Source organism: Atractosteus spatula, chromosome 7 (assembly GCF_055471065.1).
Source record: "Atractosteus spatula isolate fAtrSpa1 chromosome 7, fAtrSpa1.hap1, whole genome shotgun sequence".
NCBI lineage: Eukaryota > Metazoa > Chordata > Actinopteri > Semionotiformes > Lepisosteidae > Atractosteus > Atractosteus spatula.
In genome coordinates, this window is record NC_142712.1 from 62,801,936 (window position 1) to 62,816,098 (window position 14,163).

Here is a 14,163-nt window from a genome sequence, read left to right on the forward strand (position 1 = left end):
CGGGGTACGGGGTCCTCGCTGGCCGTCGGCGGCTCGGCCAACACGGGGTTCAAGGCAGCACCCCCAGCCTGGACAGGACGGCGCACGCAGAGACAGCCCCCGTGGACACGAGGAGACCAGAGTGTATCCCGGGCCTGAATCCAACCCAGGGTTCAAGAGCTCTGTCAAATCACTGCGCTGGAGATCCAAAGGCTTCTCAAGGCCGGTTTGTCACAGAAGACAATAAGCCGAGCTCTTGCTAAATACAGTCCTCTGATGATGGCCAGCATTGTCTGACTAAGCCTGTCTCTTTGCCACCAACCTCTTATTCCACCTTCAAATGGACAGTGACCAGGTAATTGTATTGGGGAAAATGCACGTTAGTCAGTCTTCATAATACACTCGCTTTCCGATTTTGTTGTGCAAGACAGATAAAATGTCATGTACACTCTGTAATACGCGATGAGTAGGCAGGCTCGGGAAAGTGACTAGGCTTTTAAGAAATGCAATAGCATGTTTCTCATCTTACTGGCTGTGTTGTTTCCAGTGCTTACTACCCATGCTCTAAAGTCTGAAGCAAAATAAACATAAGTTGAAGATTAACTTCCAGCAAATACAAATCTGAATTCAAACAGCAGCCCAAAAACAAACAAACAAACAGGATATGTGAGAAGGAAAGGCTGATTTTATGATCTCTTTTCAGAATCCATACTTCGGCATTGAAAAAAGGCACACCACAACGCAGAAAAGGTTAAGAGATTTTTTTTTATTTTACATAAAAAAGGGTGCAAACTTGAGTTTCCCTTTAAATGCGGAGGGAATAAAAAGTGTAATTTTTAAAGGTCACATGTGATGTGTTTCACATGACGCCCTGGAGACTAGGCATTTTAAGACAGCCATCAGGACCTTTTTCTGTAAATTAACAAAAAAATAATAAGAAATGGGTCATTCACAAATGCAGCCCTTTACCAGGTTAAACCATTCAAATACATTTTTAAGTAACATTCATATTCAGCACAATAATAGTCGTCATAATACAGTTTTAAGACAGTTATTTTCTCCTTAGTTTGGAAACCAGTGCCAGAAAAAAAGACAGGCCGAACCCCTGTAGTTCTGTACATTGTTTACTTCTCCTCTGCGTGAACATACAAAAGAATCTGAATCAACAGGTTGTCGTTTTTTCTCTTTTAAGGAGTCCATTGATTAAAAAAAACAACAAACATACAATGGTGAATTCTGTACAATTTACAACTAAAAAAATATTGCAGTCTTGGTTTGTAACTACCCTCACCCCACCCAGATAAGAGAGAAAGTACAGGAAAGGGACTGTTAAAAGGGCTGGAGAAACCGAAGACAAAATAAACGACCTTTACGAGATTTTGTTTTCCTGTTTTTACGGCAGCGGTCCCGGGCTTGCGCGCAGTTTCACTCGCAGCCAGGAATGAAAGTGTACAAAGGCAATCAACCCACGGCCAAGAATTCCTTCATGCCGCGCTGCCTCCAGCCAACCCACGCGAAGTGAAACAATGCGCTCCGAAACTCCGAAACTCCGAAGATGCTCTGTTGAAGCCTAGGCGGCGTGGAACACAGCGTCTTTTAAAAGCACACGAAGCCTGGACTGCAGTCGCAGGAGTCTCCAGCGTCATGGCTGCCTGTCCTTAGAAGACTGCAAAACAAGGCCCTGCTTACACATCAGTAGCTTAGATGATTAGAGAACACAGGCATGCTTCTCTTGGAAAATGACTCTTGTCGGAAACGTATTTGGCGAAGGCAGGTGGCGGAGATCAAGGGGTCGTCATATAGTACTGGCTTTGACATCCATCTAAGCCAGGTAAAGTGAAGGTAAGCTGATGCACACTATCAGTGTCCAGCCACAGCAGTACCCAGGGCAGGCGGGAGGCGACAGCCCTGGATGATCTCTGGTCACGTGAATTCAACACCTGGGCAGGAAATGGGCACAAGCCTCTGATCAGAGGGCGAGTGGAGGACGGCCAGACCCGTCGAGGTGAACCAGACTTTTCTTACTAAGCGGGGAAAAAAAGAAACCCTCAGACACACCCCTTTCCAGTCTCTCTGCTTGTCACGAAGCAGTTCTGAAAAGCGAATCGAATGGTGTTCATTACATCACATATACTGCAATTGACACGTTTCAAGACAAGAACGTAGTTTGATCTGGGTCAGGGCCAGAACTACCTCGAGGGCTGGCTCTGCCTACTTCTCCCTCTAAAGAGGGAATCACAGAAATTGAGAAAATTCTCAAAATCTTAACCGATAGCAGCAGCCTTAAACTTAAAGTCAAGTGGGGCCTAATGATTAAAAAAACACCAGCAGGCCAGCAAAACCATTTCACTATATATATATCCTACACGTGATGAGAGGAACATTGCGTATTACAACACGACTCACTCAATGAACCTCTTATTACTAAAGAGCATTTTGTTTGCTGCAAGCAGTTTTCTGAAGATGTACTACACTATACTCAAAGAAACTAACGCCCCCATTTCTTTTTGTATTCAAGTCGTACAGAATTAAGACTTAAGAGAAAAAGACAAAATAAGTGACAAATAAAGAAATAAAAAGGAAGAAAGCTACAATGAAAAAAAATAAACCTAGACACATACAGAGCTGTGCACATGTACAGTTCGTCCTGCTTTGAACAGGACTTTGAAAATGAAAACTGAATATGTGAAACACTTTGTGGCTGTTCTGAAGAGGTACCAACATGTCTATACAGGATACTCATCCCAGCACCCCACCAGGAGGTGACTTTCACAGGCTAGCGTCTTTTCACCTATATAAATAATTACACACACACACATATATATGCTAAAAATAAGGGTGTAATAAAAAGGAAGCATTTTGGTAAATCAGATTTCATGAAAACGAATCATTCTGTCCTTTCCATGTTTTTTTTGCCTAAAAACGTGGTTTAAGTCGTGCCCAGTCTCACAAGATTACAGTACGCAACAAGACCGGCATCTTTGATCAGGTAAACAAAGAGCAAAGAAATGTAGTGCAGTCAAATTCACCAGCTTTTTTTCAGTTCATAAAAGCATGGCTTTTTGGATAAGCAAAAAAAAAGAAAAACTAAAGAATAGAAAGACTACAGTATATCATACACTTTTAAGTTCACATTAAGAATATATTGTTAAAATGTCAAGACAGCCCATGGAGTTAATGCTGGAATCCTGCGATAGAGACAGAAAAGGAAGGCAACATCGTCACTATGTACACTGAGTACTTTGCATTCATTCGAAGGCCATCCCCTGCTTTTTCTGAGAAGGAAACCTGACAAAAAAGCTCATTTCCAACAGCTGTCCCCCCCCCCCCACCCTTTTGTTTCACACTACAGATTAACAAGATGAACTGAACTGTAAGCTGCCCTACGTCTACACACTACAATTCCATCGACACAAAAGTGGCTTTCAACCCATCGTGTGTATTAGTGGATCCACGGTAGAATTCCTGAACACAGGAAAAAAATAATGAAATAAATCAATGAGAACGGAACAAGGACTTTGCTCGCCAGCAGTCCCAGATGCCTCAGAATTTGGTAGAAGACTGAGTTTGGTATCATTAGCTTTTTGCCTCACTTTTCTCCTCCTCAGGCTGTTACTATATCCTGCTCCCTACCCCCGCCTCCAAGAGCCATGTTCAATGCCCGCTGTGAAACGTGTTGCATCTGAGCTTCTCTTTCCTCAAGCTGAACACCACTCTCCGACACTCCGTTCAGGCGCTGATGGGGCTTCTGTACAGGACAGCCTGCCATCTCTCTGCGGGAGGCGAATACCAGATTTGCACTGTATGAACACCCTCCAAGGGAGAATTCATGTGGGTGGTTAAGGCATTACGAAGCGTAATTCAAAGCAGGAAAGGTGGTGCATTTCAAATAGAGCACATATATATATAAACTTCCAGAATCAACACTTCTCCTGTGATTTTAGTCAGTCCAGCTTTAACGAAGTCCTGGTCTCGCAGTACAATTCAGGTTAAAACAGCACAGCATGGAGTCATTGGTATTTCTTTTGCTGTGATGAAGAAAACAATATAAAGGCAGTTACAGACATTGCTTACAGCACAGGATTTAGTCTAGGCTGAAGTGTAAACACTGGGCTCTACAGCAGTAAGGAATATTGCACATCGAGAAGGTCCTTCGCCTGTGACATTCTGGCTTTGGAAAAGCAGTCTGAAAATAAATCGGGATATGAAGGACTTCTGAAATGTCCATTTGTGAAGGAATCTGCTGAAAAGGTATTGTTACACATTGTCGCTGTTCAGGATAAGAGTTATAAACTGCTAGCTACAGCCAGAAGACAGCTGGAAATCCATGGAAATCACTTCAAGACAGAATGACAGGGATCTTCAGGGAGAAAGCATGGAATATCCCAAACACAGGAACGGATCATTCTAGGGAAAAGAATGTATAAGTACAAACAGGCTTTGGTGGTATATGTACTATGCAGCTCTACTGGTTTGTAAACTGTTCCCAAGATTAAGTGAAAAAATGTATTTTGGGAAAGAATACTTATAAAAAATGATTGGATTAGGTTTTTTAGGCAAGTCTTAAGTAAGCACTGATGCTACTTGTATCGTCATAATAAAACCATTGGAACCGTAGATATACATTGAAATAGTACTAAATCTTAATTAGTTTTTTGCTACTCACAGATCTGGTGATTAAGAATCCGAAAACAGGGAGTGAAAGTACCGACAGAGTAAATGTTTGTCAAAAAATGAAAAGAAGAATGCTGTGGACAAGAGGCAGAGCTCTTCCAAGACTGAACCACTAGATGGCTCTCAGGGCTCTGGATGATCTCCAGGGCCTTCCGAGGCCTCACCTTGCTTAAAACGAGCGAGGGGTGGGGTGCAGGTTCTCCTGTGACGACCGAGCTATCGGATCTGTCATCAGGAAGAGGGAGCAGTCTAACAAACAGTGACATGACAGTCTAGGGCAGTAAAAAAAAGAACAAATCCTCCTAGAAAACTATGCCTGATTATGACTATAACCTGTTTACAGGTTTCTACCATGGGCAGAAGGCAACTCTTACTCAAACACCTGTAGGGTTTCACTGCGTCTTATAAACTACGCCACTATGTCTACCTAAGGTGCCAGCCAAAGTTTTGGCTTTAAACTACTTTAGAAAAAGAGGCACACCTATTGAACTTTATAGACATTATCAGGAACCCTTTAGCCTCATAGTAACACAGCACGGAAATACGAGATCTTACAGGAGCTGTGTTACTTCACCCACGAAGCCCTTGTATCCTGCATGATCATAGTAGTCAGAATCAGACTGCTGTTAGGGGAGAGCGGTAGTGCTCAAAGGGTTAAATGTCACTTTAGAGTCCACAGATCTACTGTCCAGTCAGCCAGTGTCTCAGACACACAGTGTAGCACAAGCAGTAAAGAACATAGGAGAGCTATGAAACAAGCAGTGTAAACAGTGTGCAAGAGACTGGTTCAGTTTCCAACCTCAGCCTTCAGCTAACCACTCCTCTTGGCCTCTTGCAGTTGCTATTCCCACAGAAAACAACGAACATCATCAGTCTGCTTCCCCTCTTGAACCCCCAACCCCCGGACGCACTCTGGGATCTGAAAATTACAGCCCTTCTAACAAGCTGAAATCAAGTACAATATGCCCCCACTCATATTCCTTCTGTCATACACATCTCCTTAGAGATTTATATACTGTGAGGCACTCTTGCATTTAGAATGCTTCCCAGTACATTTTATACCTGAAGCGCTCTATTCCTGAACATCATATGCCTTTATGATTTGTCTCTTTCTTCTTCTGAGCAATGATGTCGTTTCTTCATTTTCTCAGAGCTGTACACTCAAACACTCTGCACTTGCTGGATTGCACAGTCCTGGGTTTAGCTGAAGCTCTCACACAGTGTTAAAATTTTCCTTTGAGCCCCACAATTCGGAAATTCTGTAGGAAGAGAAATTAACAGCTTTATCCTCGTGTCATTCTGGGGATTTCTTGAATTCCTGAATTAAAATTGTTTGATTGCAACAGCATTTATCGAGGTTAGAGGCTTTACATCAGTGAGTTCTACCGGACACCTAAAATGAGATAAGTTCAACCTTTGATACCAAAGGCCTAAAAATGGCTGAAGGCTCTGGTTATAAGACCACCGTTTCAAAGACCACAGTACGATAAATGAACATCTAAATTGACAACATAAAAATCAAAATAACCTCCTCAGCCATTGAGCAAAAGGAAAATGACAGCAGCCCCTGATTTCCTTAAATAGCAATACGTCTGAAGAAAAAACAACAACAAAAGAAACAAGAAAGAAAACAAAGGAGACAGCAGATCACAAAGTTCTCACAGTATTTTTGCTACCCAACCTAAAAAAAAAGTGTCGACTTTTTTTGCATCAAGTTTCCCCCCCCCAACAAGGACATGACCCCGCCCTGGGACACGCAGAGGGGTCCTGGGATGAACCCCCTCACGCTCAAAGCAGCCGTGAGGCAGGCAGGAACAAGCCAAGGGAGCAGAGGTCCCGTGTGAAGTCCCTTCCGTCAGAACCGCGGCAGACGAGCCGGCAGCCACACCGCCAGCGACACCCACAAAAACCGCAGCGGTTGTCGAGAGCTGGCGCTTTCCGCTGGAAGCGCGAGACGAACGGAAAGAGCGAGTTAAGAAGTGCAGTCCCGCCTGAGTGTGCTGGCACTCCTCTAACCCAGCAGAGGGGACAGAAGTGAAGGGACGAGGCATCCGTTCTGAAGCGTTGAAGAAAAGAGTTCTCGTCGGGGGACGAGAACAATCGACTGTGCAAGCTGCTGGGACCCCAGTCTCCCCGCAGGCGGTTTCAAGAACTTTCTGTTGTCTTCCTCGCTCTCCTTTCGGTTTTTTTCCCATTTGGAATTATTTGTGCCGCGGCGTGTTCTTCTTCCGTTTCCTCTTGAAGAAGCAGCAGCACCTGGGGAAGGACATACAGCCTGTTAGTACATCGGCGCCCCGTCACGAGCCTGTAAAACCTTGACCGGCTCCAAGTCAAAGAGCTCAAAGAGCCGAAACAGCAGCAGTGCAGGAGTCTGGACGTTCTCGATGGCCCGATATCTACTGGACTTGAACAGTATGGAAAGCGCATCAATTCAGACTGTACTGCATGTCATTCATTGCTCACCAGCTCAAATAACATGGTCCATGCAATGACGTAGTGACCGAACTGCCGAAGGGCATGGTGGGGCATTACCACCTATACATTTTGTAAATATGATTTTATATTTATGCTTTATCAACTAACTGCCAAAAACAGGAGTGGGGAAGACGGTCAAAGTTTTTTTTTAAATCAAATACAGGGTTTTAAAACATCAGTTTCTTCATTCAAAAGGCCATGTGAGGTTTACAATAGTGCCCAAATTATTTAGCATTAAAGTTCACTTAGTAGTTGCCAAAATCATGCCAAACAAAAAGGGTATGTGGTATGAGGACAGAGAATAGAAAGCTCCCATCTCATCAGCTACATTTTTGGGCAAGATGAGGGCATTTTAAAGAGGTGTTTTCTTCAGTTTTCCATCTCCTATGACATGCTGTATACTCTAATGATGTGATATCTGACCAGAAGCAATCTGAAACTCATGTTTGAAGAGGAAAGTAGCATTCCGATGACAAAACCCACGACTCTGCAATACATGAGTAACCCTGCTCCTTACCTACAGTGATACATCAGGCTTTCATAATCACAATTCTCTTTGTGCTCTCTACTGAAAGTAAGATGGTTCATCAAAGCTTTTTGCCTGTTAAATTAATCTTCGGGCCCACAAACCCCCCAAAATACAGAAAAATTATGTGTAGGGTCCCGAAACCTTTTCACCCAAAAGAAACGTGGTCTGCCTTTCAAAATAATTAGCCTCTGCAGGCATCTACCCAAAGCTTACTTCTTAAAGATCATGAATCACCTTCAAACGCTGCTCCAGAAACACCACAATCCCACAATTCCTGGAAAAGAACACTATGCTCCCTCCACAGATGTCCTAGTGCGCAGTACCTGCCTTAGTGGCCTTCCTCCAACATAAGAGGACTACATTTATCTTGGGAACTTGAAAGATGTTTAGATGAATAAAACGTATATTGATTTTCAACATACAGTATATATCTTTGAGTGCAATGATGGAGAGCAGCTAGCTATGTGATGGCTGCTCTTCAGCCACATGTGCAACAAGGCTGGTTGTAAATACTTTCATGGGCACCTGTAACTAGTGCTGGTCCATAATTCGATAACGATAATTATCACGATATAATTTATCTCGATATAATTTTAACAAAAGTTCGATATATATGTTTATGCTTTGCACATGATATGCGCATGAGCACAAAATACTGCGCGAGTGTGCATGCGTGTTGCAGACCGGGCAGCGAACGTGGTGGTGTTGACCGACACGGTGGTGGCTGACAGGACTGTAGTCAGAGTGGAGGAATGAGCGACACTGAAGCGAACGACCAGCTCGAAGGACGATGACATCGTCGACAGAAAAGGTCATTCAACTTCGGTAATTTGAAGATATTTTGGCTTTTTACGATCAGACATAAAACAGAGCACTTTAAACTTTGCAGTCTGTCTGAGCCATCTTCTATGTGTGTTTTATCACACTGCAGTATTTAATTTTTCTATTAAGATATTTATTTTGTAAATTTTACTCATGCATATTTTGACATAAAAAAGACTTGAATACTCTCTACCTCAGATTTGTTTAATGTTTCTGCTGTTTGGCAAGTGTTTGTTGTGTTCTTAAAATAAAGAGTTGCTTAATTTACCAATTAACTGTCTGGTTTCTTCAACTTTCACTCAGGACAAAAAATCTGCCTTTAAACTTGAAAGAAGTAATGATTTGACATTTATCGTGATAATTATCGATATCGACTGATATGAACATTTTTATCATGATAATGTTTTTGGCCATATTGCCCAGCCCTACCTGTAACCTTCTCTGCTCTTCCCACAAGAGCTTTTCCAGCGTTCGATTGCTACTCAACAAGCACTTAGTTGTCTTTTAAAGAAAACACAGAAAGTAACCAAAATGGGGAAGAAAAATGATAACGAAACCAGAATGATACTGTGAAAATGACTATAAGAACATGCACACAAGGTGGGAAGAGAACAGCTCCAGACTAAGACATACAAAAAGCACCCCAGTGACTCTCGCGTGTCTTGTAGCCTCTGAAAAAAGGCAAGCTGACGAGTTCTCTGAAGTGAGCCCACAGGGGTATACAGGCTACCTAAAAACACATCACAGAGGTCTCACAGTGCCTGGCTGTCACAGCTGACAAAAAAAACAACTGTTTGCTTCTGGGACTTTTCAATCTTGTATAGCTTACAGTTACCAAAGAGCATCTAAGAATTTTACACAGGAATAAAGTTAATGGTATGTGGTGCAAATTCCTTAGGGTTCATATTAAACAATGCATCAAGTGCAAAACAATGCCAATAATGGACCTTTAAGCCCCCAAATGCAGATTGATATCCTCACACCAAAATGGTGCACGGGAGTGTTTTGGGCCCAGGCAAAATCAGTGTAAATTACTGGCAGTAAACAATTCAGTAATTTTACACTATATAGTGCAATATGGCGGATCCTCCTGTATACCATCATTGTTGGGCTCATCCCAGAACTGTTGCCTTCTCGGAAATGGTGTTTTTCACTTTCAGCACTATTAATGTTGAGTGACGGTGCAGAGGGATTGCAATTTCTGTACTCTCCTCTTCAGAATACAGCAGATTAGATCGCCTGCTTTCTATTTAATTTCTTTCTCTGTTCTTTGTGAGGGCTTTTCTGTTCTTTATAATCGCTGTGCAATTAACTACTTTTCCAGGACAACGGCCAACAAGGTTCAACTCACAGCGAGTGTCTATGGCAGGGCCCCCCAGCCCTCACCCTGCAGAGTCCCGGGCCAGTTATGCTTATAGCTCAGCCTCACGCAACAGCTCTTTAAAGGCTACAAACACTTGCTGGAGTTACCGGTCAATCCGGCAAGCAATGTTTCCAAGGAAGAACACTGGTCCACGAGAGCTTAAGGACATGCTGAATTTTTCCAGTTGATCTCTAATTACTTAATTGAACACACCATCTGTTTAATTGATCCTAGTAACATTATCCCAGGCCTTTAGAAACTGATGATTTAAAGACTGGGGCTCTCCAGGACCGGACGTTTTTTATTAGTTTTTATTCATTATAGGTGGTCTATAATTCTAACCATCATGGGTTGCTTCTGGAAACTTCAGAATTCATGTTTTGGTAATAAATTTAAAATGGAAATCAAAAGCTGTCATGAGGAATGGAGATCAGAGCAGCAGAGCTGGAAATTGTGTTAAAAAACAATATAAAGTTTCCATCAAAATTTATCAAGCGATTTTATCACCTCTCTGTAGCTAGCAATAAAAGTGGATGCATATCCTTAAGAATTAGCTCCCATTGGAATGCCACCTGATATTTTTAAAACAACATAGTAAGAACATCAATTGGTGAAAACCACCAAGGGTGAAATGACAATTAGTGGTACTCAGAGACCCAATTTACTGTTTCAGTAATTTTACATACTTTCTCCACATCAAAACCACCTTTTCTTCTCAGGAGACGCACACATTGTCTAAAAGGCTCTAACAATCCCTCAGCACCCTCCGCTGGCCAAACCAAGCCAAAAGCCTCCCTTGTTGTGTTGGACTGATTTCAAACATTCCCCCAAAGTCTAGTCTGGTCCACTCCCTTTTTTGTGTGGACTGGAGAGAGGGACTCACCACAGGTTGAGCATTTTCACGCAGCTACAGCAAGTGTAAAGAGAAAAGACAGAGAGATTAATACACGGAGGTGAGATGGGACTGTCCTCGTGCGAGGCAGGCATGCAGGGGGCGAGAGATGAGAGTCACAGGGAATCATCCAGGGACACGTCTCAGGCCTTGTTCTGTCAGCAGGTACTGCCCTGTTCATACACAAAGTGCCTGTAAATATCCATTTGAGTCAATTTTGCAGTGGGTAACGCATGGCATTTCTTGCAATTGTTTCTGAATGCCTAACAGTTTGGAAGTGCTTTTGTCTTTCAGGTACAAATCAAACACTTGATTACAAAAGACTTCTGTCAAGGATGCAGTTTTATTGATGCTTTCTCTTTGGTTTCCTGCTTTATGCATTTTAAAAGGGTTACAATTATTAAAGGGGATTATGCCAAACAGATGAATTACTTTACATTTTACTTACAGCACTGCATTCCACTTTAAACACTTTCACTGCTAATAATAATTAATAACCAAAGAAAGAAAGCAACTGCAGATAACAAATAGAACCGCAAGCATCTAGAGATTGGCCATCTTCCAATATGTAGTAATAACAATGTTGTCTTTCGCTTCAGTCTAACAAACTGCAAACTGTTAAACGCTATCTGTAACCCTTTCTGTAAAGCTGTTCTTGAAAAAGAAAGACTGCAATGCTGTAGCAGATAAAAAAGAGGAGTATACTCCTAATGTATACAAAAACTGCCTGAAGTCCTCCATTCAGATTCCAGTTCCCTCTTGCACTAAAGAGGATGTTGATTATCATTTGATAATCACTGACAATGCAAGTGCAAAGGTCTACTGAGAACCCTAGATCTGCATTTAACAGCTGAGACAAGGCTGCCAGGTGACTGGTTGTTCTCAACATTACTGTTCTGACAATCTTCCCTTCAAAGATACAAAAAGTGACATTCACATCTGATCAGGGTCACATGTGCCAGATTGCTGGAGCTGTTTGGCATCTGATATGGTCAGAGCCTTCATCCCCCTAACTCTGCAAGAAGAACATTTTAGCCTGGAGTTCACTGGTTTGCCTCTCACGTCTGTGCACACATTTTGATCTTATTATTAAAATGGTTTGGCACTTAAAACACTACTACAGTAAGAAAGTTATGTCTCTTTAATTCTCTCAGACAATTTGGCCTTTGGGAGCCTCAAAGGGAAAGTTTTTTACGTGGGGTAAACAGACAGTGTCACTGGTGCAAGAGAGGTGCCTCTGTGCACAGACGCTGGCCCGCAGAGCAGGCACACTAGGCAAGAGCTGACACTCTGGATGAATCCTGTCGCCAAGAGGATAAAGAAACAAAGGACAGGCAGAGGAACACAGACATCACGGCACGGCAGGGAGAAGACCTGCAATACTTCGCCAGTCTTGACGCTGAGGTTTTTAGGGCTGGTGAAACTGCAGGAAATATCAAGATAAACCTAATTTGAGCAGTTAATGCAGTTTGAAGCATGATGCCCATTCCTTATGGAAGAAGGAATCTTGCGTGACAGCAAACAGGAAAAAATGCAGTAGGTTTCTGGAAAGATGGTCACTTTGAGTTTTAAAGTACTAACACCACATTTATCTGCATTTTTCATTTTTAATATGCTGGAATTGCTTCATACATAAATGTTTTAAACTGTTTTCTGTAAAAACACAGGATGCATGACTATGCAGCACAGACCTCTGTTTTAATCAACAACACGTTTTACTTCATTAGTGAATTGGAGCACATGAGAAAAAGGAAAATTAAAATTTTAGGTACCCGTTTTGTTGCCAGCATGAGGTGAACACAAGTGTGCCAACTAATTACAAAATTTCTCTGATGCAGCGCGATAGGACTAAATGTCTTGTCATTTACTTGAAAATGAAGTGTCACAAGTGTAATATATCACAATAAATAGTCCACTGTTGGCTATGTGAGAATGAAAGTCATGAAATGGAATAGAGCCTTAAGCTCCCCAAAATGAAATACAATCAAATAAAAAAACAGTAAAGGGACCAAGTTCATTCACTGTCGCATAACAGCAGTCAAATGTCTTCTGGAGGATGACATTATCAATTACAAAATTGTGAATGTGGCAGGAAATGTTGCAGCTAGTGTGATTTCAGCTATTTGCTTCTATATGAGAAAAGCAGGGTCCTTGGTCTCAATTTTCACGTGGTAATCAAAGCTTGACTTCTCTTCTGCCCAACAGCGTATCCAGAGCTGACCGGAAGCTTGGTTTAAACACAGTCTGGATGGATTTCATGAATTGTACATTATCTCAACAAAACAGCTGCACGTAATCAGCAGATTGGATTGTCAAGATTGGACAGATTTCTTCACTCTTCACTTGCTCTGTCTAATCTCAAAGAACAGAAGTCTTGGTCCAAAGTTACTGTGATGCTCAACTAGAAACAACAGCCAAATTACACATCATCTAAAAGAAGACACAAAAAAAGACTAAACTTGGGTATTACTCAGTAGCTTCAAGAAACCCCCACTTACTGAATGGCATTCTGTCCTGCAGCAACAAGAAATAAATTATAGGAGACAAATCTCTGATGTGGCACAGAAGTGCTTACCTCTTTCAGCACCTAAACTGTTTATCTGCATTTTTCTCCTGTTTCAGTGGCAAGTTACATGTGATTGAATGTGTACCATGAGCAAGATCGTTCACTGCAGGACCCAAACACAAACTCCTGTTCAAAGCCAGTCGCATGGCTCTGCACAAGACAATCTACCTCATCCGCCTTGACATTCCTCTAGATACTGCACTCTGTTGTGCCACAGGGCATTACTGCCTCTGTTCTTGGAATGACCTTTTTCTCAGTACCTCATCTGTTGTCCTCAAGAAGACTGCAGAAAAAGCAGCTGGGAGTAAGAAACTAGAAAACATGCTAAAAAGCACGAACAAGCCCAGGTGATGTAACACACAACTTGCTCCAAGACAGGAAAGACTGTGCTACAACTTGTTTTGTTTTTTTGTGCTTGAAATATGAAGATCTTAACACAGGACAATATGAAAAAGACACTGCAGATGAAAGCAGATTGTCCTGTTGTCTCTGTTGGCAGTAAAAAACAAAGCTGGATGATGGTGGGGTTTTTCAAACTATTACTACTATTTACAAATCTAAGCAAATATTTATTCAGGCTTGTAGCGCTGAGGCGGAAAATTAGGTTCTCAAAAATGTCAGGGACATGCACGAGCTGCACCGGACTGTTTTCTTTTCTTCCTGGCTAGGGTAGCGGTTGCCCAGAGCCTGTTAAATTACTTCCGAATTTCAAAATTCTGCAGAAAAGTACATGAAAACAAATTAATAGCAAATTCCTTTCACTTCACAGCCTTCTTTTGTTACAGATTAGATTTTATGGTTCTAGAACACTGAAAAGTCCCACCGAAAACAGAAAAGAAATGTGAAAAAACGTCACATTGATG

At 42.1% G+C, this 14,163-nt stretch overlaps 1 protein-coding gene across 4 annotated transcripts in view; it reads right to left on the reverse strand.

The window, feature by feature from the left end:
* Positions 1 to 728: 728 nt before the first annotated feature.
* csnk1g1 (casein kinase 1, gamma 1) overlaps positions 729 to 14,163 on the reverse strand; it is a 67,606-nt gene continuing 54,171 nt past the window's right edge. For all 4 annotated transcript variants that reach the window (XM_088922369.1, XM_088922370.1, XM_088922366.1 and 1 more), the window contains one exon: positions 729 to 6,909. In XM_088922369.1, the coding sequence (XP_088778495.1) occupies positions 6,855 to 6,909 (55 nt within the window). In that variant the 3' untranslated portion in view covers positions 729 to 6,854. The remainder of the gene's footprint in view (positions 6,910 to 14,163) is intronic.